Source organism: Strix aluco, chromosome 10 (assembly GCF_031877795.1).
Source record: "Strix aluco isolate bStrAlu1 chromosome 10, bStrAlu1.hap1, whole genome shotgun sequence".
NCBI lineage: Eukaryota > Metazoa > Chordata > Aves > Strigiformes > Strigidae > Strix > Strix aluco.
The window spans coordinates 19,881,924-19,908,669 of NC_133940.1; the positions used below are offsets into that span (position 1 = coordinate 19,881,924).

Genomic DNA, 26,746 nt, shown 5'->3' on the forward strand with positions numbered 1-26,746 from the left:
TTACAGAATACTAAAATATATGTTATACAAAAAGGCTGCAAAATTAATTGACAGAAATCAGCTGAGCAGTTCACTTCCAACAACCCTTATGTTCCAGGTACCCCTTAGGAAAGTTTTATTCCCAAACTATCAGCCCCAAATATGGCACTTTGCAAGGCCCCACAGGTTTCACATCTATCAACTTTCCAATCTTTTGGAGGGCAAAATGAACCAACCCATTCCCTTTAACATTACATATTAGTGCTACACATCTCCATCTCCAAAGCAGCCCTTGGCTCCACACCAACTGCCCCAGGCTGATGCTGGCAGCATTGGTGTTGCTGACATCCCTATCTGGCAGAAACGTAAGAGACATCTTGGTGCTCAGGAGAGTTTTCTTAACATGTGTCCAGGCTTTTCCAAACTTACCGGAGGGTTTGAGTGCTATTTGATTCACTGCTGTAGCTCCTCAGCTTCTGAAGTTTGTCTGTCCAAACACATCCCCCCCTCCTCCATCCTTCCTCTCCTGTAGTAAAAGAATTTTCACAACTGTCAAAGTACTCCTCTCAAAAGGCAACCCCAATTGCTTTTATGCCAGACTTCACTGCTGGGTGCTTTTTGGGTTGCAGGGAAGCATCTTGCATGACCTCTATCCCATTAGCAGCTCCACCCGCAGCTTTCTCAGTGACCTAACAGACCTGTATATAAAGCCACGTCAGTCAAAAGCAGATTTGCTGGCAGACCCCTCTATCTGCAGAGGTAAGTTGTCCCTGCAGGCACTCGCAAGAGGAAGGGCACCTCTGTCCTCACAGGGGAATTCAACTAGGTCAAGGAGAGGTCTCCTATGGACACCTTCGGGTGTACCCCGCTGCAAGTCCTGCAAGCCTGTTGGTCTTTTATAGCCACCAAGAAAAAAATGCCTCCATCCTAATTGTAAAAAACCATCTTTTCTAGTTTATCTGGGGCATTATGCTCAATTAATTCTCACCTTTTTTTCCCATCTAATTCTGGTTTAGCTTTTTTGTGTTTTAAAATGTCCCCGGGATGGATGCAGCAGGATGCACTGGAAGTCAGCGGCTAGGCAGCATTCTCCAGAGCCAGCTGGAACAAAAATGAAGGATATCATGTAAAGGGAAAAAAAACCATACGCATACACACACGTATATGTACATACACAGAAAGAATCCCTTAATGCTGCAGACCATTGACAATTGTATTTAAAATCACCAGAAACCACAGCTTGTTTTTCTGAGGACTGCTCAGAAAAGCAGTCAAAATCTCTGCAGTAACTCCTGAATCACAGAAAGTCCAAAGTGGTTTTGCTCTTCAAAGCTGTAGTTTAAATACACTTCAGAAAAGCCATGATTTTAAACTCATATACTTGCCTGTCAACTGCTATTTCATTTGTGTTGAAATTACTGTTCATTCTGAACTGTGCAATTCCCAACACACTGTCAGATAAAGAAATAATCACATGAAAATCAGAAGACTGTAGTTAAATTTTATTTATCAGTTCTATTGTTAAATTACACAATCAAAGTCAGTGGATCGGCCTGTAAATCTACACAATAAGACAGCGTCTACAGTGGAAATCAGTAGAATTTGATATGGTTATGACAAAACGGTATCCTTATATTCGTACATCCCCTATATACAATAAACAGTATACACAAAGAAAATGCAACTAGTCTCTGTAAACCATGCACACCACAGCATAAAAACAAAATGCACCTTCTGCAACAGGCCCTCCAGCTCACCCACGGTTAAATCCTGTTTACAGCAGTGCCTTTCAGTTTTAAGAGCGAATATTTTCCCCCGTAAAAACCAAAATACAACTGAGACATCATATTGGCAACTGCAGTTCTCATTTAAAAAAAAAAAATTGCTGTACATGAAGTTATTCTCTTTTCCAAGCTGCGAATGCAGGGTATTGGTTTGCTGCTGCTTTGCCCTCCGCTTGCCCCTGGCAGCATCGCTGCCCCCCGGGCTGCAACACATCAGATGTAAAACAACTTCCAGATAACTTAGGCGTGGAGCCGTAAGATGTTTTTAAAGCCTTCTGCCTCATTTTATGACCCCCTGCCCTCTTGATATATAGAGTATTACAGGCGAACGGCAATAGTGCAAGTGAAGACTCGTAAGCGTCGTGCACAGGGGGACGGAGCCGCCCTTTCCGGGTGCCTCCATCGCCGCGCACCCGCACCGAGATCGCCAGTTAGCGCCAAGCTCGGGAGCGTTGCAGGCTACGTACAAAATTTCTAACTTGCTGAACGTATATAGCCCAAGCCTTGCAGAGGTTTGTCTTTTTTTTTTTTTTTTTTTTTTTTTGCATAGAGATTTATAGGAGCCCCTTGCACCTCCTGCCCCATCTTCTCTCCCGGTCGGTCTCGGTGAGGCTGAAGAGCTGCAGGTGTGCCCAGTCCAGCTCCAGCTCCGCACCCTGTGCCCCAGCAAAGCCTGCTCGGAGCAGGCTGCTGCATCCCCGTGCATCGTGCAACCTTCTCATCCTGTATAACTATGGCTATGGTAAAACTGGTTTCCATCATTTTTAGTCATCGCTCATCTGTCATCGCTGAGAAGGGCTCAAGAGCGTAGGGAAAAAAAAAAGCCCTGTTCTTATCTGGTGTAGCAAAGATTTACTGGAAGTAAATCCTAATTCAAGTGTAAATCTACTTCTTCCATTGAGCAATTCTTGTCATAATATTGCTGGGATTAGAGAGTTTTATGATTTTTTAAAGACACTACACAAATATCCGCAACATAATTTCATCTAGTTTATACCACCAATTATTAAGGAATGATAAATTCAGCATTATGTATTCTAATGGGTAAGAAAGACTTAAAATTAGACACTGTCACAGGACTATAATTTGGAAAAGGCTTTATGAAACATGAAGATGTGCTATAACTTTTCCAGAATGGTTAAAATCATATTGCCCTGAAAAACTCTGGAAACAGTGTCTTTAACATTGGCATTGAGTTCAGAAAAGTATGTATGTCTTTTTTTTTTTTCTTTTCTTTTAATATGAGATAGACCAAGCTTAAAACTCTAAACAGCAGTAGGTAGAAAAAGTTTAAAATTTTAAATATTTATATAACTAGAGAAATTACTTCTATTCCTTTTAAAAGCCAATATTATACATAAAACTAGTCAATATTTTTTCTAGACCTTTATTGTTCCCTTCATCGTCCATTCATTAACTTGGTAAATATCATAAGCAGTTGGTGCCCTTGAAAACACATTATTAAAATAAAATTAAGATAAAATCAAAGGGAAGAGGTTTTGCTCATATACTGTATTGTGAGAGTATGCTAAATGCTCATTATTAGGAAATGAGTTTGCTTCCCAGATAGATTTCAGCTGAGCATCATAAACATTTTCCAGCATCCCATTTTGTACTCATAACTAATTTACGGATTTTTTTTTCTTTTAAATAAACGTCCAAGCAACCATTTCCGATGAGCCTACTTGGCTCCTGTATTTCATAAATAATCCAACAAACCTAAAAAGGACAATTTAATTACACGCTAAGATTAAGTGTTCCACGTACAGTACAACATTTACTGCAAAGGCAACTGCAAAGGCAACATTTTAACCTCTTTTTGCTTCAAACCCTTGAGAAGCGTAATTTGTTGGGATTGCTCCGTCGTCTCCGGTTTGCGGGTTGGGTCGGGTTCTGCTTCGCTTTCGGTGTCCGGCGAGTCCCCCCCCACTACCGCCGCCACCGCTCCACGTTCCCTATGTAGTCAGTGCTGGAGCTGTTCTCGCCCTGCTCTCTCAGGCGCGCTTGCTTCGCCCTCAGGATCTTGCGCTGCTCCTGGCGTTTCCGCCGCGCTTCCTGGTGCTCCTTCTGCCGCATGTACTGGTACCGCTGCAAAAACAGGTCTTTTGCATAATCGTACAATTCCATGTCTAAAAAATTGAGGGCCTCGATGCGCTGCTGAGTCTGCTCATCTATCTCCACGCTGGAGGCCCTTGTGCTATTGTACTGTGTGAACGGCGAGATGAAGTTCATGTTGAAAGTCTTCTCAAAGAGATACTGAGTCTTCCGCTGAAATTCGGTCAGGCCGAAGAAGGCCATCCGCTTCAGGTTCTCCTTGGCACTGTCTAGCAGAACCTTATTTCTCTGCTCCTCGGGCATGACCGACAGGTTGTAGCATCCCACCAAGCTGAGGTCGGACAGCATGCGGACCTGGCGGTTGTTGGCGAGGTTGTAGGGGCAATCCATGAACTCCTGCAGGGAACAGCCCGACCAGTCGTCCCCCGTGTAGCAGCTGGGCAGCTCCTCGGTGGTCGGGGACCGCCCGTCGCAGACATGCAGGGACGCCTTCCATGTCGCTCCTCGCTGGACGTGGCGCCATTCGCTCAGGTATCGGGAGACGGGGTCACGCAGGATGGTGATATAGTAGAAATTCCTGCCAAGGGGAGAGGAAGGCAGAGCGTTTAGTCCCGCGTGTCTCCAGCACACAGTGCATTAACGTTCAAAATCAATAGAAACTTGGAGATGCACTTAAGAGGCTTTCAGGAGCCCTGCTGCAGAGCGCTCCTCTGCGTGCTCACCTCTGCAGGGTGAAGAACGGCTGAACAAACTCCCCGGGGGGAGTGGGAAGGGTTCTATCTACCTGCACATATCTGTCTCTGCTTAACGGGTTTTGCCTCTACAGAGGCAGAAGGGAACCCAAGACTTCCCTCTGTGCTGGGCTGCCCATGTGGCAACATGCTCCTGCTGGGTGCCTCAACCAATGCCCTCCCCAGACCTTGGGAGAATAATCAAAGTATCTCCCAGGATGTAGGTCCCAAGCCAAGCAGGGCACAGGCAGCTCTGGCTTTTCTATTTTCCTCGTACAACAGAGCTGCACTGACAAGTTTATATAGTCTGCAAAAAGCTGCTCGTGCTACATTTCCCAATGAGCAGCTGTGGGTCTCAGCTGCACGAGCCCCAGAGCAGCGTTACAACTTTGAGGAAGACATTTCCTACATTTCCTTTCGCAGGTCAGATAAATGGGATGTGCCTAGAAGCCCCAACCCACTTGCCCTGAAATGAGAACCTCGGAAAAGCCCATGCAAATTCTGTTTTATACTCCTGCCTTCACTTTACACAGGATTGCAACAATGAGGGAGGGGAGAGAAGTGAATAACAGGAAATTAAAGGATGCATTACAGCATTTTGTAAGAGAAAACATTTCCAAGGGAGGTGCTGCCTTTGGCTTGGAGCAACAGGACAGTGGCACACACTGGGGACACGCTGCTGCAGGGAACCCCGTCAGCCACCAGCTGGAAAAGCTGCAAGCTCAACCTTACGTATAGCATTAAGAGATCACTCTGGGTTGCACGTTAATATCCACCATCAAACACCGTGTTGTCCACCACCAGCAGCCTGAAGCCATACACACCGAGCTCTTCGCACCTCCTTTATTATGACCACAACCTCAATGACGATGCTGGAGGTACACTGTCAGGATAGCAGCCATCTGCTTAAGTAAATGGAATTAAAATAGCTCAATAAGCAACTTGTCCTGCCAGGAAAGGCCACTCCTCCAGGATGAGGACACCGAGGAGGAGCGTGTGCCTGGGAGCCCCGAGCCCCCTGGGTGTGATTGCTGTGTCCTTGGTGCTGTGTAAGGAGGAGAAGGGACATTCATTTGTTTTCCCGAGTGGCATCTAGACTGGCCACCCCGCAGCCAATCTTTTGTTCCCTATCGTTTCTTTCAGCAGAAAAGCCACTAGATGTCAATGTTTTACAGAAAATTGTCTCTGGGTGGACTAAAAAGCAAATCACAAGCACCAAAAGCATCCAACAGCACAAGGGAAAGGAAACCTGGAGAGTTGCCATTCCTCTTCCCATTTAAAGCATCCAAGCTCATAAATAATTAAATAAGTAGAAAGTACAATAAACTTGCAAAACCAAATAAAGCCAAGGAGCCCAGTACAGCATCAGTGGCCGGACACAACGGCACCTCATGCTCGGAGAGCCAGGACACTGCAATCAGCACTATCACTGTCCCCACACTCACCCAGGCGCTCCTGCCACCCCCCTGGCTCCGAGGGCTTTGGCCGCAGATTCATGCAGGCAAAGCGAGCCAAAGCCCCCCCGCCCCGACCCCGAGGAAAGTCCTTTTCCCCAAAAATGCTATTTAATAATTTCACAGTGAGAGCTGGAGTTAAGAGGGAACAAGGACAAAGCTCACTTCCATGGTGCACACCCAGAGCAGCAGCTGCCAACCTCACACTGTCCCTTGCAAAGATGGGAAGAGTTTTGCTCTGTCTCATCTCAGCAGGTCTCTGGCAGCGTTGCAGAACTCAACGTGGCAGAAGGAAAAGGCTTTCCACAAGCACCATCACCCCAAACAGCCACTCCCGATGAGCAGGAGCCGCCCCTGGTCATGCTTGTGCAGCAGGTCCCTTCGATACAGCAATGACACAGCCTTGTCGGGGTCCCCAGCATGGGGAAATGGAGCATCTCCAGGGCAAACCCAAGCCCCTTCTTCAACTCCTGCCAGGACTTCTCACCCTTGGATCTAGTTTATTTGGATACTGCACTAAAATAATGACCCAACCCTCAAGCAGGAACAAGTTAGTGCCATACAGCACTAACCTCTCTACTAACCACAGCAACTAACATAGTGACAAACCTCTGATGCCCAAGGAGGCAAAAACAAAGCTGTGCTTACTCCAGAGCACTTTATACAACCTGGCCCATCAGCAGTTCAGAAAGGCTGGGAGGGGAGCAGCATGCAGGCATGGGGGTGCTGCTGGCTAAGGGAGAAGGCCAACAAAACCATATGCTCTAAGGTCGTCAAAGCAATCAATGGGGAGTTAATGCAAGAAGGGAAACAAATCCTGAGCCAAGATCGATACAGCGAGCATTTCATCATAGCTCAAACTCTTCAACCGCTCTGCCTTTGTGCTCTTTGGACACAGGCAGTGACAAAGCGCCTCCCTTGGCTGCTGTTGTAAAAACAAAAGAATGAATAAAAACTTGTATGTTGGCAGAAGAAACTGTGTTGTAAACAGATCCCCCATCACCCCAGGTGGCCGTCGGCCTCATCTGGGCAGGTATCTCCATCAGTGCTGGGCAGGGGAAAATGCCACAGTTGAGGGAGACAGGAGAGAGGAGGCTGAGTAAAGGTGCACACTGGACTCTGCAGGGAGTGTGGAGGCATCTGGGCTCCCTCCAGCATCCCGTGCTCGGGAAGCCAGGCCATCAGCAGGGATGCTTATGGGATTCCCCAGCCAGAGCCCATATCCTAGCTGGCCTGAGCATGGCTCCCCACAAACAGGCTTGTGGCTGTTATTTATACTATGCTGCTATTTCCCAGATGAATCCTGCTTTCAGGAAGTGACTTACAGAGAGATGCTTTGTCAGTTGCTGGGCCAATCTCAGCTGTTTTGTGCATTTCTCCCCTTCTTACGTTTCCCTGTTAAAATTCTACCAAAAAAGACACTGTCTCTTTTGGGAACACCAGCCTTTGGGTTTGCCCCAAGCCACGCTCATCCGAGTTAGAAATCACGGCAGCTCCAGAAAAGCAGCCACACTGCTCTGCATTTATCTGAACTGAGCTTCAAAAAAGTCATGAAAGCTTTAATGCATCGTCAAGTCAGAGCTGTGCCAGAGATGGATTCGGCCATCAGCGCTCAGAGCATCCTTCTGCTGCAACTGGGAGGAAGACTCAAAGCTTTGCAATTATTTTTAGTTTTGTATGTAACAGCTTGTTCTTTCTGCTATCTTAACAAGGGGGTGTTGAGCTCTTGCCCATTCCTTGAAGCTTGTGCTTCAGAGCCTGAGACAACATGTTTGCAGGTAGAGATCAAACTTTACTGTGAATCATCCCTCCAACTTAAAGAGCTGCACTCATCAGAAACATGGGTTTTCTAATAAAGTTGAGCTCGATGACTATGAAGCAGAGAACAAAAGGAGCTTGCGGGCAACTCAGAAAGTAGGTTGACCCTGGAGCCACCTGGAAAGTGAGATGGTGTGACAGTCACTTGATTTTGGTATGTCCCTGTGCACAGCTATTCCCCGAGGAACATGGGGAGTGAACAGTCCCACGGTGTTGAGTTTGCTTGCTGTGCTGCATCACCCGCTCTGTTCATCACATCATTGCAAGGTTGAAGCCAGAGCATTTTTGGGAGCTGTGAATTATTTGTGCACAATCCAGTACCGCAGAGATGCTCAGGAAAGGTTAGAAGCTCCCCTCAGATAAACGCCCAGCTAATGGCTCACATCGTCTGCTGGGGTGTGAAAGCTGGGCTACTTGGTGCTCTGATGCTTCTACTCATGGGTAGGACAAGGAAAATGGGGAAAATGGCAGAGACAGGCAGGGTGATGCGTTGAAAGCCAGGGATGGAGAGAGGAGATACGTGCTCGGCCTCCCCACAGCCATAGCTATGCCAGCCCGCATGCTGCATCCTCCTGCCACACCATCTCGGCATCACTGCGGTGGCACGAAAGCCCCATTTCACCCATGGGCCAGAACCACAGCTCCCTCCAACTGACCCAGCACCCTCTGGGGCTGTGGTGCTGCCACACGAATGCCCTGTGGCTGGTCCGAGGGCACTTTAATAACCTGCATGGTCATGAAGATGCTCTATTCTCTTCCTCCTGCACAAGTGCTGCTACCCCATGTCAGCATCCCAGAGACCCCACACGGGAGTAACACGTGTCAGGTTGGGGGGACAGCACAAGCCCCTGCCTGACATTTTTGCTATGAGATGACTTTTGCTAAGATAAGATGTTTTTTGTTGAAAGGGACCAAGAAACATGTGCTGTCAGTGGATGGACCTGCTTTCAGCTGTCCAGATCCTTAGCCCAGAGCAGTCCCCTCTCTTCTTCCTGCACAGCCCCTGGAGAAAATATGAAGCAAACAGAAACCTCAAAGATCTCTGTGAATTTCTCTGAGGGGTTTATTGAGACTCAGCCATCTGCTTGCTTTGAAGGATAATTCTGTGGTCACATAGTGCATCTGTGCCAGCCCCTTCCCCACCTCTGCCCAGCACAGGGGCTGAATGAGAATCCTTTTTTCTAATCTAATGATTTTTTTTAAAAGCATCCTTTGAGCAAGCTTCTAAAAGCAACATTAAAAAAAAAAAAAAAAAAAAAGTCAAAGTGAGGAGTTGTGAAACCCCAGGGGATGACAACACTGAGTAAAGCCAGAGACTTCAGAGCCCGGAGAAGCTGCCAGGGAAGGGATATGCAGCTACCCATGCCGCGGCACTCAGGAGGCTTGTGTGCAGAGCTGCTCCACTGAAATGAGGTGAGGAAGGGGTGACTGCTTAAGGATCAAAATGGGTCAGAACCTCCCGAAGTATGAGTACATCTCATCCCAACACAACTGCCCTGGCCATGCAAAGCAGGACTGCAAAGCAGCAACAACCCAGGTGATGCCGAGAGAAAGGGTTATGGCCAAACCTGCGGATGGAAGCATGTGCAGCTCCTTTCACTCCTCCTTTGTCGTGCCACAAGCCCCGCTGCCACAAGAGGCCTGGCAAAGCGGCCCATCAGCAGCTGAGCATCCATCCTAAGGGCCTGAGAGCAGTGGGCTGCATGCTGGTGGCAAAGGAAACTCTTGTCTAGCAGCTTTAAGTCTTGTACGTTCTCCCAGGGCACCTTAACCCTGGTGGAGAGGCTCTAAGCGACTGCTGTGGGGTCCAAACGGGTACCATTTCCATGAGGACCATAACTAGGGCTGGCTTCAGTTCGGAACCTCTGAGCCCCTTCAGGTCAAAACTCCTGCTGGTGCCGACACTGAGGAGTATCGATCCCTGCCAGAGGACAGAGGCTGCTGCGCTGTTTAATTGCTTGTTGAGGTAGAGGAAGGCTGGAGGTCAGATGCTGGCAGCTGCCATGTCTTCAGCCTGGAAACCTGAGCCTGGCTTGATGGAGCTATGAGGTAAGGAGCTGGAGAGAGGAGCTGAAAGCTAAACATCCACTCCCCATTACATCCATTAGCGTATGGATCAGTAGGTGAGGGACTGAGTGACCTTTACCCATTTCTGCTGAGAAATGAAGCTATAGCAAGAAGGGCTTTGTAGGGTAAGAAACCTACAGCCTTTGCACAGGGAGAATTGCAGCCCCGGGAACATCCCGACCTCCCCTCCCCAGACTGTGTCGGGGGCAAACTAACCCAGGAAAACACCATTTTAGCACAGGGCTGAGGAATCAGAGCTATGATTTCTAGGGAATGTACTGGGGCAGTCCCATTCACCCAGCAAAACTGAGGCTACCCTTTAAGCTAGCTCAAGCACAGCGGTTTGTATCTAGGTCAAGCTCATCCAGATGGCAAGCCTGGCTAGGACAGTTTGTAGTCGCAGACAGGCTTGTGCAATGAATGGGAGGCAATTTTACACAAGTGACTCCATCTCATTGGGTGGAGGTGGGGGAGGAAGGGAAATTGGGGAATGTTTCCTATTCTGGGGGATTTTTTCCCCCAGTCCATGGACTTTGTGGTACATTAACAGGGCAATGTGAAACCAAGTTACACTCCAGGTAAAGCTGGACATTTGGAAAGTTAAGTACCCTCCGAAGGGGCAGAGGCAAAGGGATAGACCAGATAAGTACCACATCCAGCAGAAAAGCAGATAAAATGAACTAAAACCCTGCAGCAGAGATTCTGCATATGATGCAAAGGATTAAGGACTGAGCTACTGAAAAAAGAAAAATAATCATAGGGTTGGTGCTTCGGCACCAGAAACAATGCACAATCACCAGAACCAGCGAGCAGCACAAGGACAATCAGTGTCCTTCCCACCCTCCCCATAAACCGCTCGTGCCTCTGGATTAAAATCCACAGAGCTCCTTTATAAAAGAGAAGTCACATATTCATGTTTTTAAGCTTTTCATATTTTTTTGAGATGGAAACTACTTCTCTCACACAGCGCATCCAACCAGAGGAAGACGGCCCTGCACACGTGTCTGAGATCCCATCCCCTTCTCTGCTGCTGCTCCCAGCAGTGTTCTGACACTCCACCCCAGGCAGGCTCCCACGCTCCTCCCTCGCCCCGCACTGCTCATGAAACATCTCTGCTCAGGATAACCTGACAGCAAAGTCGCAGACAATGATGGAAGGTCAGGAATGTGAACGGCGCGAGCCTCACATTTCTTGCTCTGCTCTTGGAAACCCTCCCCCGCGCGGCTCCAAAGCTGACAATGGATTTTAACCTTTGGCAGAGGGTCTCCCTGCCGATCAATCATGCCCACCATGTCTCTACAAGAAGTCAAACTCAATTACACCACGCCATGCGCCAGGAGTACTTCGCTCCCAGTAGGTGAGGTTAATTCCCATCAAGAGTGGCCCACTGAGAATTTGATTTGCTAATACCGCAAAATTGTTCCTCCAAGAGAAATACCACTGCTGCCTTATTTGTTGGAGGCAGGCATCTGTTTGGAGATCACTCAGAGAGAGGTAAAATGTTCATTTAAAACTGTGACTCATCCTGATTCTTAACGAACTTTGTCACCTAGAGACGCAATTAAAAGGACAGGGGTGAGCATCCTGGTGACAGCCTCTCCTGCCTCAGCCATGCACGCTTGGAAACACCCCCGAAATGGGAATACCTCTTCCCTGCCGAGAGGTGCTCCCACAGCACAGCTCGCAGAGACAAGGCCAAAATATTTGGCAAGCTCACTGACACAGTGCTGGGAATCCAATGTTTGCATCTACTCCAGATCAGTCCCAGATGCTTCGCAGCAGTGATGTGGATGGCAATGGCAGCAGCCAAGAAGCATCATCCATGGGCTTCCCACAGCACTCCTCTCTGCTCCCAGCCCTCCTGGCCCTGTAGACAAGGATAACGGGCCCCATCTCCGAGCAGGAGAGGAGCAAGGGGGGCTGTTGTGCTCCCCAGGAGCTTCAGAGAGAAGATCTCATGCCCAGTGTCCCATGGAGGCTGCACGGCTGTCTCCATGCCCCGATCTGCAGCCCAGCTGCCCACACCAGGTCCTCCCCTGCTGGGGTCACAGTGCTTGCAAGGAGGCGAGCACAGAGCAGGGTTATTGGAGCAGGTCTGCTCCCTTTCTCCTTTCCTTTTCACAGCAACCTCAGTGCAGCACCTGTCACGCAAGCAGACCCAGGGCTGGGTCCTACTTGCTCCTACGAGACCTCTTTTCATTCAGTCATTTCAATTAAACTAGATTTCCAGCTCCACCTCATCTAAAATTAAAAGTACAGCAAAATCTAGATGAAAAAATGACTTCTTTATTAAAATGAAGTATAAAGATTATGAGGAGGAACAACAACAAACACTGCTTTTCTCTGCAGCAGCCTGTAAACCTACAAGCACACGGACTATATTCCTTTACTCAGGGTCTCAGGGTGGCACAGGAGAATCATGCATTAGCTCCGAACAAGGGCCTGGGAGGAAAGGAGATAAGTATTTCAGAACTGTGAATTAAAGCCGTTAGCAAGTGTAAATTTACATTTCCTCTAAGTAATCATTATGTTTTCACTTCTATCAGCACCCAATGAATCACAGAGATGTTTTGTCTAGAAACACTAATGGTGGGGGTAGGAAGCCAGCAGCCTACCCACGGTAACGGCAGCACGAGAAAAGTGCCAGAGGAGCCCATAAAAAGGAGCTGGATTTTGCAAGAATGGCAATTACCAGCCCATCATTGCCTATGAAATTATCAAATAGGAAAGATCTGCAAAAAAAGGAGCATTTCAGGCACAGAGGAAGGCGGCGATTTAAGATTTTGCAGCTCAATGTACATGTTCATATATGTGCAGACATGGACATGCACACAAAGATAATGAAAATAAGGCTTTAAATAAGTAAAAAATATGCAGCCTCACACACGCACATGCTCCCAGCTACCCTCACGCACAAACTAATTGTCCACAGCACTGCCTGTGGAGGGGAGAGCTGCCCTGCAGATTTGCCAGAGTGGTATTAATTTCATAATTGCCTGTATTATTAAGATCTCTGCAGGATACCCTTGCTCACAACCAATTCAGCAAGAACAGTGGCCTTTTTACTTTTTTTTAGTGATGCATAAAAAGAGAAGCAAGTTTCCATTTTTAGACTCGGCAAACAGAAGAGTGACTCAGCTGCTGGAGCCAGTCCCGAATCCACCGCCTCCACCCTGGAGTCTGGCACGGGAAAGGGTGGCAATGCTGGGCAGAGGGGCCCAGACCCATCCCACCCACCGGACCTGCTGGGAAAAGGACTGAACTGCCCTTTGGAAACACCCATCTCCCACCACCCTACCCAGAGCAGCAGAGCTTCCCACCTCATTAACTTAATTATATAATAGAGGCATCTGGATGGAGGGCAGCAGCGGTGCTGAGACCCCCGAGCTGCACATGGGAGGTAAAATCCAAGGAAAGGCAAGAGAAGGTGGCAGAGGAGCATCAACAGTGTAAGAGTGTGCCATGCTTCCTGCTAGATGATGAGCTGCAGCACGGGTGACGCTGGCCTCGGCAGCACACAAGGTCCTGGCTTTGGAAAGTGCCTTTCTTAGTAAGGGCGATTATCCCTTAAAAAAACAGGATGCAGAGCTGAATTTTGACCTTAATAGATGCTAGGAAAAGTCAAGGTGTGAGTGATGTCTTCTGAAAAATCAAGCTCTGAAGCCCACAAAGTACCAGAAGTACTTTCCTACTCCCAGTACGAGGAACTGTCCCTGTCCCCCAGAGCTCACGTCTCCCGGAGCTGCGGCACACAGCACTGTCCAGGTGTGGTACGGCACCTCCCCATTCACAGAGCTCTTCTGGATTCATTAAAAAGCACGGCAGGCCTCCCAAAGCGAAAAGGAGGCCACTGCAAAAGAGCTGGTGAATAACCACAGGATGTTGCTATAAATCAGATATTTACAACAGTATTTACCCTATCTAAATGCCGTCGCAGGAATTGGTTTTAGCTTGTAACTGATATTTCTGCGGCGGCGAAGATAGAGGTTTGCAAAGCCTACACTCCATAAGCAGCGGTTTACAGAGAGGGAATAGTGGCAGTTTTTCATTTTCCAGAGTCCACTCACCCTTCCAAGAATCTTAATGCCTCATTGATTCATAATACAGTACATAAAGATTTCATTTTTTCCTGCACACAGTGATATATTATGGAGGCAATCTATTTTGCCACTGAAAAGTTTGCTTAGTAGAAAAATTTGGAGTTTTGACATTCAGGAAATTACAGTCATCTGTAAAGCACGATTGATATGCCAAGGCTAACATTTTCATTGCACTTATGGAGCCAGAATAACTATGCTAAAATATTTATATTCTTAAAAAAAAAAATCCAGGTTCTTGTTTATAAAAAGCATATATTTAGTATTAAAGAAAAAAGCTTTATCCTTATATCCATATATATTTTAGCTATGTCTGAAATGTGCTAAGCCACATACTCTCTGACCAGATGAAAATACTTTTAATAATTTAATAAAACCAATACTCCAGACAGCCTCTGCTGAGCCCTGAGCGTGCAAGTGGAGGGCACGAGCTGAACGCACGGCCGCACGGAGTAGCACAAAAGCAGAAACGTGAGACAGGGGCTTCCACACTGAACCTGCCCGGTATCCCCTGGGGCTGCTGACACTCATCCTGCCACCCACCAGCCACCCAAAGGGTGCACATTAGCTGGTGCACGTGAAGCAGAAGATTGCTGAACCCACTTGCAAGTTTTGTGGTTAATACGATCTAGAAGCAAGAGGATGCAGAGGGCTCCCATCTCAGCTTGACACATACATTTGTCTTTTTTATGAATGCATGAATGTGAATTTACAAGTTGTGATTTACTGTATTTCCTGAGCACTTGTTGCAATTTCCTAATTGCTGCTTGAATCGTAGTAACGTGCCTCCCAACTCCTTCGTATATGAAAGTATGTACTATTGAACACCCTTGCCTCAATGCTGGAGAAATCTTGAAGCTCTCAAGAAAAAGATCACACAATCAGCTCCAAGAGCTCTGCATATCACACAATGGGGAATTAACTCCAGAGAGGTATTTATAAAATCATTTGTTACTAGATCAGAGCTCAATCAATTCTCTTCAATAATACATAAAAGGAGGAGGTTTGGCTCACGTGAAAAAATGTAAGGCTGATGATGTTAATTCCTTCACAAGCCATTTGCAGATAATCTTCCGTATGCCAGTTAATATATCCCACGATAGGTTACACAAAAGTGCTTTTAAAAGCTAAAGTGAGGATACATAGCATATAAAATAGGCACATTAATGCAACTTATATTTTGCTTATGATAATCATTGGGCTTACAGAAATCCAAGGAAAATCCTTCCCAGGCTTTCTAAAATTTTGTCAAAGGCAGGCATCTATTGAAAATGTCTTTGAAATGTAATTAATGAACGGATACTAATATATTCTCAGCCTACTGCTAAAAGAGGGACCAAGGAATGGACAACATATTTACAGCTGCAACTTGCTACAATTTTAATTTCAGCTTTCATTGATTTCATTTAGCACCATGAGACTGTATAATGAAGAAATCTGTATCAATTGGAAATACCAAGTGTGCTCCTGCCCCACTAGGGCACTTCAGTAATATCACGTAATGGAAGGGGATTCTCATTTAATTGAATTGGAAATGAAACACATATTAGCTAAGAAAACTTAATCAGTGCAATAATATTAAAATGGGCCACTCACACAAACTATACTGATTAAGTCACTTGCAAACATTTCCGTAATCATCACTGAGACTTGTGGCGTTAATGATTTAAACTCACTTTTCTACTCCAGGGAACAAAACTGTAATTTCATAGCAGACAATTAGAATATTTTAAACCCTCTCTCACACGTTACAATACAGTCTCCTAGCAGAAGCATAGGACCTGATCCTGCAATGATATATCTTGAGCTTTGATGTACAAGAAGGTCTGCCTGGATGCTGGGATGTCATCAAAATGTTTGATTTAAGCCAGGAGCCAGACCAGAAAGCACTCGCTGGCTGGCAAGCATTTCTGAAGTACTCGCTGCAGTTCCTCCGCAGACTTCATCTTTAATCTTGACTAGTTACTGATAGCACACACCAATGCACTGTAAAGCTGTAAGCTTCAAATGTCTCCCAACAGACCTGGATTTTAAAAAAACTTATTCGCACATAGTTGACATAAATGGATTTAAAATTTTCATGGAATAGCAGTGTGCATTTCTAATAAAACTCCATAGATGTATTTGTTGTGTCAAAGCTCAGCTGGGAGGGGTTTTTACATCAGCTAAGCAAGCAAGACTTTGCAAACATTGCAAGATGCGCAGAACATCCCATGTCTGCTAGTTTCACCCCATACATTCAGCAAAAGCATAAGTTACATAGTCTGAATTAGGACGATGCCCTTAGAAAGGCATGTTTATGGAAAATGATACTTTTGCCTCTTATACAACCCTGAACCAATGCAGGGATGTGTCATGTTGTGCTCAGAGGAGGACCATCTACACAGTCCAAGCGTGTGATGTGCCTGGGAACCAGAGACTGAGCTGGCAAAACTTCATCAGATGCTTTCCTGGGGGTTAGCAACAGCGCATTCAGCACAGATATCAGCTAGGACACATGGCAGGTTTATGGATTTCAGATGTCTCCTATATTGTTAATTAATCTGCAGCATTAAGATGTTCAAAATCCCATTTTCGGACAGCCAAAAGCAAATTCAATTTTTGCATCTTTTCAGTGCCATGAAGCAAACTTCAGCCAACTTGGCAGCTGTACTGAGGCCACCGCAAAGAGGAGACGCAGCAACCTGGGCTAGGCAAGGAGAGGAGCCCAGCTCCCCTCTGCACCAGCGGAAGGGGTGAGGGCTGGCATCGCTATGCAAAAAAGCACTCAATTCCCCTGCCCACGAACAGCACTGTTTTGCTTTGCCTTTTGCTCTGGCTCTCTCACAGTGAAGGTAACTCAAGCATGGGGCAAGACCTGACCTTTCTCTAAGCAGCTTCTCGCTGCGGTCCTTGAGCCCTGAGACTGCTGCTCAGGGGAGCTGAGCTCCCAGCCCTCACCACCCACATCCAGCCAAGCAGGCAGTGCTTTGAATCCTCAGCCACACCAGCTGGAGGAAAAGTCTTGCTTAAGTCAGCTGAGATACCCTTAAAAACAAGCTGATTTCAGCTGAAGCCAAAGCTAACCTACCACTGCCAGAAGAAAACCAGGAGAGGCACCAACAGCCCAGCCCAAGCATGACCAACCTAAAGCAAAATAAACCACATTATATCCAGTGTTATTCACTAAGCTCATTCCAAAAGGGTCTGCTGTTGCTCCCATTCCTCTAACCACCTCCTCAAAATATGAAAAAAAGCAAACCTCCTCTATGAGCAGTGAGAGATGGTTCAAAACAGTATCGTTCCTATCTGCAAGCATCTCTTGAATGATTTTCAGAAGACACAGTTCTACTCCTCCACGGATTATTCTGGCTAAAAATGTGTGTGACATTTTAATTATCAAGTACAAATGTTACTGCAAGCAAGCAATGAAACAGATGGTGTCCTGAATTTTACAGTACAGCCACATTTTCCAGCTCAAATTTACAGTTCACCAATCAGCAAGCTTCAAGTCCTGCCTCTACTGCATGTCCCCTACCCATCTGAACCGCCACAACCCTTCCGATGCTGGGAACGCAGCTTTGGGAGTAGAAACTCAATGCAAGTTGTCCTCCTCCAAGCAAATGCAGAGTGTGTTTCCAATGAGGAAACAAAACAGAGCACAACTCTATACATCCCAAAAGCATGGCAGGTATGAAGCAGGCAAGCACTTGCCTTGGAAAAAGGATGAAGGGGTGAAAGGTGACTGAAGAGGAACTGCCCTACTCGAGGGAGCAAAGAGGTGACCTTGCTAGCTCTATCTCAGTGAAGGACTTAATTTGTTTATCTCAGCATCTTCCTCAGCGAGTCCCAGTCACATCAGTTATAACTCCCCAGATTTCCTCCTCTTCCCCTCAGGCGTATTCGGCAGTCCTCCCAGAGGGCATCCCCAAGGGGAAGGGACAGGATGGCATGAGTGTCCCTTCAGAAACCATCAGTGCCAAGTCCTACAACCCCAGGGGATGAAAGAAGATCAAAGCCAGAAGCTCTTCTATTCATCTTTATCTACCATCTTGTAACAAAAACAGCACCTATAGCCAGAGTTGTACTTTCACGTGTCTTATTTCCCCTCTCTTATAAAAAAAATAATTCCAGAAACAGAAGTCACACAGGGGAACATCACCACACATGTCACACAATGTAGAGGGGGACGAGGAGGACCTGGGGCCACCAGCTCCAGCTGACCACAACTCTACAAAATGCACGTTCAGACACGTCTGAGCATTATCCAGTAATGGATGTAGCCACAGCCTAGAAGAGACCCAGCTCGGGCTGGGTCCGCCCTGTGGCTTGCCTGTTTCTTCTGTAACCCCCACGCTCAACACAATGAAGTGCGTGAATGCTCATCTCCCAGGTTTACAGTACCATGGCAAATGTGGTTCTTGCTTTGAGGAGCTTATAATCCAGTTCGGACAACTAGGAGAGTGTGTGGGGCCAGTGACTGCTGGGGGAGAGCTGCGGCAGCATCCCCGGATTTCAAGCAACAAACACGGTGAGCTCTTGGCTGTCACTCCCTGCTGCACGCCGCCAGGCTATGTCCCGTCAGGCAGAGGAGAACACGATGCCCTCATTGAATGGGCTCTTGATTTAACAGGCTATGACCAAACCGAATCTTGGAGATTTTTCCTGACACTCCACTCCATCTCCACTACTGCAAAGGGGAGCTGCTGCCGGGGTTTATGGCATCAGTGCTGTAATTACCGCAAGGAAACATTTTCTGGGAAGGTGTCCCAGAATATACTACGCTGAACATTTCCTCTTGCCGCTCGCAATAGTAATAACCCCTTCTCTCAACGTCAGCACCAGGCTGGCTTCCAGTTAGGTCTGTGAGGACAGGCACCCCTCCCATTGTCACGGTGCTGGTAACACCAGCTCTGCTCTCCCAATTCACCCTTGTGCAGACACACCAGGGATGTGTAAGTACTCCTGCAAAGACCAGACAAGGGGAGATGCTGCACGGGCCAAGGCACAACCCCTTTGGACCCCAAACTTTTGTCATTTTGCTTTGAAATGTGTCTGGGAGTGGAGCTTTGGAGGTGGAGGGGCCAACGCCAGCTTTGCAGATGGCCAGTGATGCTTGGTTCACCCCACTAGCCAGAAAAGCGTTTGCTGCGTGGGCTTTGACTCTTGCATGCAGATTTACTTGCTGTCACTTAATCCAGTGACACGTTGGCATCCAGAGGTGCAGATGGTGAGTCTTGTGGTGGTACTCTGAGCCCACCTGGGGAACCTCTTCCTAAAGGGAAGAGGGCACTTACAGAGCTGGAGGGACCAGACCAAGCGCAGAGCTTGCCATGGAGCACAGGTGCCTTCACAAACACTTTCCAGTGAGCCCCTAAACACCCAGGGAAACCCACCTGGGCATCTGGTTCCCAGGGAGAGGAGCCAAAGCACTGGCCAGTGCCACCAATGGTGGGGTACACAGCCTGGTTTGCAGCAGATCGATGCTTTCTCATTTGAACTCAGCAAACGGGTGCTCCAGAGCACGATGAAGTGTATCGTAGTAGTGCAGGTTCTGCTCTCAGTCACACCGGCAGCTGGATTGCTGCGATAAATAAACCTGAAAATCAACTGTCTGAGCGACAACAGCCTCTTCCTAGGTGTCCATCCCTGCAGGGGTTAATCTAAAACAATCTAATTTCTTCCCAAATTGCACAAAATCCAATAAACACCAGGCAGCAGTGTCTTTTTCCATTTAGCAGATTAAGAAACTGTGCTCTACCAAATTTATCTGAACAATTCATTCCCACGAAATTACACTGGGTTTTGAACCTGAGGTTGATAGACTCCATTATATCTGCAGGCTGAGCCATCCACCAAGGGGCTACATTAACGCACAGCCAAATGCCACCTGAGCGGGGTTTCTGGCAAAGCATCCGAGCAGAGACATGGACAAGAGCAGCGGATGTGAAAGGGCTCACGACAGCAGCGACTTGGGCCAGGGCTCAGGCGCAGCAGCATCTTAAGCTACATCTCCGCCATCCTGTCATTAAAACAGCAGCACCCCCATAACTCATTTCAACATACTGAGACTGGTCTTCTCTTCACATTATTTTAAACAAAATGACACTTTCTCTAGACACTTAAATGCATCCTGATCTCATCACATCATCGGAGGAAGCATATTTTTTCTGTTTATGTGAAAGGTGATATTGGATGCATCATACATTGAAATCGTTTGCTGGCTTCCTCTCTCAACATAAATAAGGGGAAAGAAAGTCAGAGAAGATAGATTTTAAAGATGTATACATATGCATGCCCATTTTCTAACCTAGAACATTATTAAATTCTTTCATATATTCATGTGAGAACTGCAAAAGATTGCAAAAGTAGAGATGCTATCACTCATACTTTCCCAGAGCAAGGATTAGGGAGCTCTTCTTCTTAATAAAAGCTATATATTTAAATAATATCTCTTTGGCCAAGCCCTAGTTACTACTGGCTAACAGAGGTGGGGTGTACAGCCCACATTCCAACTTCGTGGGATGGACCTGCCTGCAGGACCAACCCAACCAGGGCAGGACTGAGCACAAGATATCTTATGGTTGTCAGAGCTTTGACCTTTTTACAGCTATTAAATGCCTTTAAATTTCTGCAGTTTCCACAGGTCTGAGCATCCTCTACCGAAAATACATTGCATGCGCCCCATCCAGCCCCTTCCCAGCCCCTGGAGAGCTAAGCCCAACCAAGCTCCATCTGAGCTATGTTATCCAAAGGCATTGCAGAAATCTTCTGGTTTGCAAGTGATGCTAAATTCATCTAAACAGCTTTATTTATGAGTGGTGTTATATTCCGCTTCTTGGGGAGACAGATCTGCCACTAGAATTGCCTTTTCCTGCCTGCAGAAACTGTAAGTCTGCATCAACAGCACACAATTATTTTAAAGACGTTATTTAGATAGCTCTATGGTAACGTGTATGTACACCAACCCCAGTCCTGCAGAATTTGCATAGAAGAATTTTTTAGCATGCTTCTTAAAGGTTAATAATTTAAAGCAAGTTGTAACTGTGCTAAGATTTAGTCTTATGTTTTCATCACTGCTTTATATTCTCATAAATATCCACCATTCCCAAGTATATAGGAATCTGAGACGGTATTCAAGAGGAAAAACTGCAACCAATATATCTTCCATTTATGGAATTGAATATAAGATCATATTCAAAGTGCTGCATTTACTGTCTGATTTTGAATACATAAAATATATAGCCATTACAAATTCACCTTTCATTGCAAAGCTTTGTTCTTGTAGTGACATAACTTATTGCCAGATTAGAGCCCTAAGTACAGCTAGACCGTTTTTCATCTTCTCCATTCCCACAAACACGACTGGGAGAGACAGGTCGTGCTCTCTATCAAAGTTGTGCTTACCACACAGCAATATTGCAACACGTCCCATTACAGTTATGTCTGCCGAGACTGTGAGCACAGACTTGGCTGCAGGCACCTCCTAATGGAATTACATAATTGGAGGCATGTCATCTAAATCTGAACAAATTGGATTCCCTTGTCATGCACTATTGAATCAAAACGGAAAGAACACTCCATGCTGTTATCTATGGTAAACCAACGATGGCAAATCCAGCGTCACTAATGTTTTGATACTGTGATGTTTATGAAAAATGGGGGAAGAACAAAAAAAAAAAGAGAAAAGTTTCATGTAAGGAGTGCCAGAATCATGTTGCATGCAAAAATGAGCTCATCTGAGTTTGGTTTCAGACTGGGAATTATGTTAGTGGTTTATGATGGTTGAGATGTTAAGAAGATGTAACAGCAGAACTATGCGAAGCTGGTGGCCTGTAGCAGCCAGGGATGTGGAGATGAGGACTTCAGTCAGGCTCTTCCACCAGCTCTGCATCTGGAAGAAGTGGCACCCACCAAGATGTTTTCTCTGCTGCCGGTCCGTTCTCTGCCCAGTCCACAGTGGTTTGGCTGCATTAACATTCACATCTTGCAACCAAATTCTCCAGCCCTTGTAATTCATAAGCATGCCCTGCTTTTCGTTTACAAGTATATCAACTTTAATTTGGAATTACTGAAGGAATCATAACTAGGGAGCAATAACTTTGAGGGCACTGAACTGCGCATTCAGGGCAAATTTTCACTGAGTGCTCAGCTCGACCTCCAGCTCTGCACATATGAAAGAACAGAGGCATTAATTACATTACCAGAATCACTAATCAGCCCATTGCATCTTTACATTTTGTCAGCTAACTGCTGGTGCAAAATGAGAGGCTTTTTTCTTTTAATTCAGCTCTTCAAGCCTCACCAGGATATTTCGATGAGCACATGGAATGCATTCATTAACAAAAACAACAAGAAAAAAGAAACTAAGAAAAAAATTAATTCTGACACCTTATAGAATTCCTGGTTCTCCTAGTTAATTAACTGTGGGACGAGGCTCCCCCATCTGCAGCAGGCCATCAGGGCATCTTGAGGATGGAGCTGGGACATTTGAGGCAGCAGCGTGCAAGGCGCAGGGGAGCAGAGCAGAGCATCCCACCCAGGGCCCAGCCCAAGGCACGCAGGGGTTTGGGCGACCGGCCGGCGGTCTGCGACAGCAAGAGGGGGTTATCTGCAGTACGACTCTAACGTGGCTAGCGCACTGCAGAAATTTGGATTTCAGAATGACATCAGCACACTCTAACACCAACAGCTCTCGGCTGTCTCTGCCCCCCACCTCCAGCAGCGCTGCATTTATGCAGTAGGTGTGCCAAACGCCTATTTATATTCGGTGTGAGGGAGAAATGCTGTCAAATCACCAAATTACCTCGAGTTGTGAGAGCACACAGCACACAGCAGGGGGAAAAGTGTTAACTACCTACCTAGCCTCCGCCTGTAGATCAACACTGAGAGGAGCCAGCTAAATATTTACTTTGCACTCCTGGGGTCTGAGCGTTTCCCCTGAGTCGCAGTGCAGGATTGCACCACCAGGCAGTCCAGCGCCCGCCCCGCTCCACAAATGCGCAGTCCTGGCTCCGCAGCCCCTTGCAGAAGAGTGGTACCCCTAAAATCTATAAGCCTGTGCAATTGTCAGCTAAAGGGCCATTGATCCATGTAGACGAAGGAACCGTATGAAGAACAAATGTTCCTTGGGTTGCCCAGCACTGTGTTTTCAGCCAAGTGGGTTTCTCCTGCCCTGCGGATGGGAGCGATGCCATCTCACCACCAACTCCTCGGCTGCTTCTGCACTGAGCTCCTGGAGGGAACTGCACCATGGAAAGTGATAAACATGGTGGGAATGGGGCAACTTCCCATGGTAGGGAAAGAAACAATGACAGGAGAGCCCAAGCTCTAACTGAGACTGTCCCACTACTTCTTCAATACCACTACGTGATCCCGCTTTGACGGCTCACACAGTCCAAAATACTGCACTATTTAGTGACACTTCTAGATCTAAAATGAGGGAGAGGGAAAAGGAAAAATCACCAAACAGCTCAGTATTTTGAAAGAGCTGGCAATGCCCGGCACATCTTAAATCTGAGGATCACCAAATTACGCTGACACTACTTGGATCTCTAAGCATCCTTGGGATTAAAGCTGAGCAGTTGAAACACCTCTGACAGGAGCACTGTCTGTGCAGATTGCCCACCCCAGCACTGCCCTGCAGGAGCACAGCAGGGAGCTACACCCAAACTCCCCGCTTCCATGGCTGTCTGCTCAGCTCACATCTTGGAAGCTGTGGCTAAATAAATTGCAAAGGATGTTTACCTGCTCCTATCAGGCTCCGAGTACCACAGGGGAGTCAACTGACCACAGCGTAAACAAAATCAAAGGGGATTACTGACTGCAGCATCCCTAATTCTTTTATCGAACCATTTTTTGTTAATTTGCAGCTTCAGCCTTTTCTGCCACCAAGTTGTGACCTTCCCCGCCACGTGCCTATCTCCATAGAGACGAGATCTTCTTCTCCATGGCAGTGCTTTGCTCTCATTGACCAAAGAGATCCTCTTAAGTGACTGTGGCATATGCAAAAGATCTGAAAGACAGCCTAAATTACATGATACATCCTTACATCTTCGCATCAAGCGCCAGCCTGTCTTAAAGCCTTAGCGCGTCTGGTTGCACAAATGACCTCAACCATGTTGCTAAGGCTGAGACTTTGCAGGGCTCGATGCCACTATGCTAATATCCTTGAGTGACACAACTGACGCCACCAGACAACATGTACTCGACACAATCACGTCGCAGAGAGGCTGCTGTTTTGGCTAACAAACCAGGGACTGAACCGGGGACCTCCGGGACAGGCTACAGCAGATTTGCTCTTTGCATTAGAGCAAGAATGGGGGCTGATGCAGACTTTTTATCTGATATGGCTTAGAAAGAGCCACGACAAACATCCCCTGGGGCAGTTACATGGAATCAGAGCAAGTCACCACCTTCTGCAACACAGAGTTGCAGAGTTGTTGAGTTGCAGAGCCATCAAGCCACTCAAGAGCCAGCAGCCCGGGCTCACCATGGCATGTTGCTTTGCACCAACATGGACACAGCCCCTGGGGCACCGCAGCCAGGGAGGGGAGGTGGGGAGGGCACACTGCCACGCTGAGCAACAGCAGTGTCCTCAACACAATAGCATGAACCAATGCCAACCTCCACCCAGCTGGAAGACACCGACACACCAGCCATAACCCTGTACACCCACACAACATCATTAAAATCGATATTTTACCTCCCAGATTGTATGATGCTTCTACTAGCAGTAACGAACATAGCTGTACAACCACAACTCTCCAGGGCAGCTCCAAAATTCAGAAAACTCTACTTATCAACAAACAGAGAGGTTACAAAGCTCATCCTTGCACTCAGACTCCTTTACATAGAAGTATCAGCTTGTAATTAATACATTACAACTAATTAATATCACTAATTAATGAATTAGAGCAAGGGCAGGAAGCTAGGAGAACACTGGTTTAGACAGCTATAAAATGCACTAACAAGAGCGAACTGGGAAATGACTCTTTGTTTTGGGGAGTTTTTACAAGTTTGATTTTCAATCAAAAAAGCTCTTGTGAATATTTAAAGAAAAAATTATTATAAGAAGAGAGTGAAAAAAGCACTGCCCAGTACCTTCAGTGTCATTCATCCTTCCCCCATGGCAATGCTGTTGGGCTTTACTGGACCCGAGGGGATCCACGTGGGAGAGGGATGGCAAGTGCTTCAATTAGTGCTCACACCTCTTTAAAATCAACCAACCATGAGACATAAATCCCTCAGAAAGCATGTCTTGTCAGTGCTCAGTGGATGGTTTGTCTGGAAAGGACTATGCTAGAGTGGGGGTCCATGCACTGGCATGATGGTGAGCTGGGGAAAGAAACCCTGGGTAATGTGCTCCAGAGTCCTCCCCATGTCCACGGGGAACCTCATTTTCCCCCTTCATGGCCAGGGCAGTCTTGATGCCTCCCTCAGATGCTAACTTGGGGACATTGGTCACCCAGTCAATAGTGATGGAAGTACACCCAGAACCCAGACCTGAGACAGCCTGGGACTGGGGGGGGGGGGTTGTGTATGTGTGTGTATGTATATATGTGTGTGTGTGTTACACAGTAATAACAGCTGGTCTGAATAATAAATTAGCACCTAATTAACAGGAGTGTTGGCTGCAAAACGCTGTGTTAATGGAATAGAAAAAAAGAAGGCAAAGAACCACTGCTGTGAAATAGGGAGGTTGCTTTGCGTCAAGGACGCATCTTGGAAGTTGAGGGTTTAAAACCTGAAGAAAGAAAAGTGCTTTCATGGGGAGAAACTTCCCCAGTCCTTACCCAAGGTCAGGATTTGTTTCCCAGGCAGGCATTAGCCTGCAGCACTGGTGGGTGATTAAGCCCAGACTCTGCCTATCAGGCAGAAGGGCTGTAGTGTCTTGAAATTGTATGCGAAAGGACAAGGTAAGCATTTGGGATGCAGATAATACAGTCAGGACAAATATTTATTGGGTCAGTAGTTGCTGGTGAGAAAGAGAAGCTATAAAGTGGAGATAACAAGGAATAATGCTGTCACAATGGGAAACAGCACTAATGACTTAACAGCTCTTTGCACCTCTCCATAAAAACCTCCTAAGGGAAATCTCTTATTCAGTGCCAAGGAAACAGTGGTGTAAATCTGCTCTCCACTACATCTGACCCCCCTTGCACTCGCAGCAGCTGCCAGACCAGCTCCCTCCTTGGCTTACTGCTCTTCTACCCTGTTTTTGCCTCCCTTCTCCAAGCAAGCTGCCATAAATACTCTCCCTCAGCTTCACGGCAGGTCCCAGCAGCTTTGGTGGAGCAGGGCAGGAGGAGAGACCCCCACCCCCCACACCGCTCCTGTGAGCGCCGGGACTTCCCAGCAGGGACATCAGGACTGGCACAGGCAGCAAGGGTGACCTGCACCCTCCCACACCAGCAACACTCCCCCAAACCCCAGTCAGCGCTTGCCACGGGACCACGCATGCAAGGCTAACGCAGAATAAGCATCTCTGCTAGGTAGGAGACACTAAGGACACAGTTAAAAAAAAATGCCGTTTAACTGTCTTTAATTAATATTCCGCACTACGTCTAAGCCTTTAACACACAGCAGGATCACGGTGAAAGATTTATGAGATTGGTTCACCTTTTGCAAGTGCTGCCTTGGGTCATCAGCACAAACTTATCGTCAAGCCCATGTACCAGTGGAGAGCTAGAGCAAGAGGGGAAGGGTAACATCTGCACGAGTATGATGTGACCTACTTTTACAGTAATTTGAATGCATATCTGGGAAAAAAAACCCACCCT

At 46.9% G+C, this 26,746-nt stretch overlaps 1 protein-coding gene across 1 annotated transcript in view; it reads right to left on the bottom strand.

The window, feature by feature from the left end:
• Positions 1-1,460: 1,460 nt before the first annotated feature.
• Positions 1,461-26,746, bottom strand: part of HS6ST2 (heparan sulfate 6-O-sulfotransferase 2) — a 134,631-nt gene continuing 109,345 nt past the window's right edge. Inside the window, exon 2 of the mRNA XM_074834697.1 lies at positions 1,461-4,395. Within this exon, the coding sequence (XP_074690798.1) occupies positions 3,693-4,395 (703 nt within the window). The 3' untranslated portion in view covers positions 1,461-3,692. The remainder of the gene's footprint in view (positions 4,396-26,746) is intronic.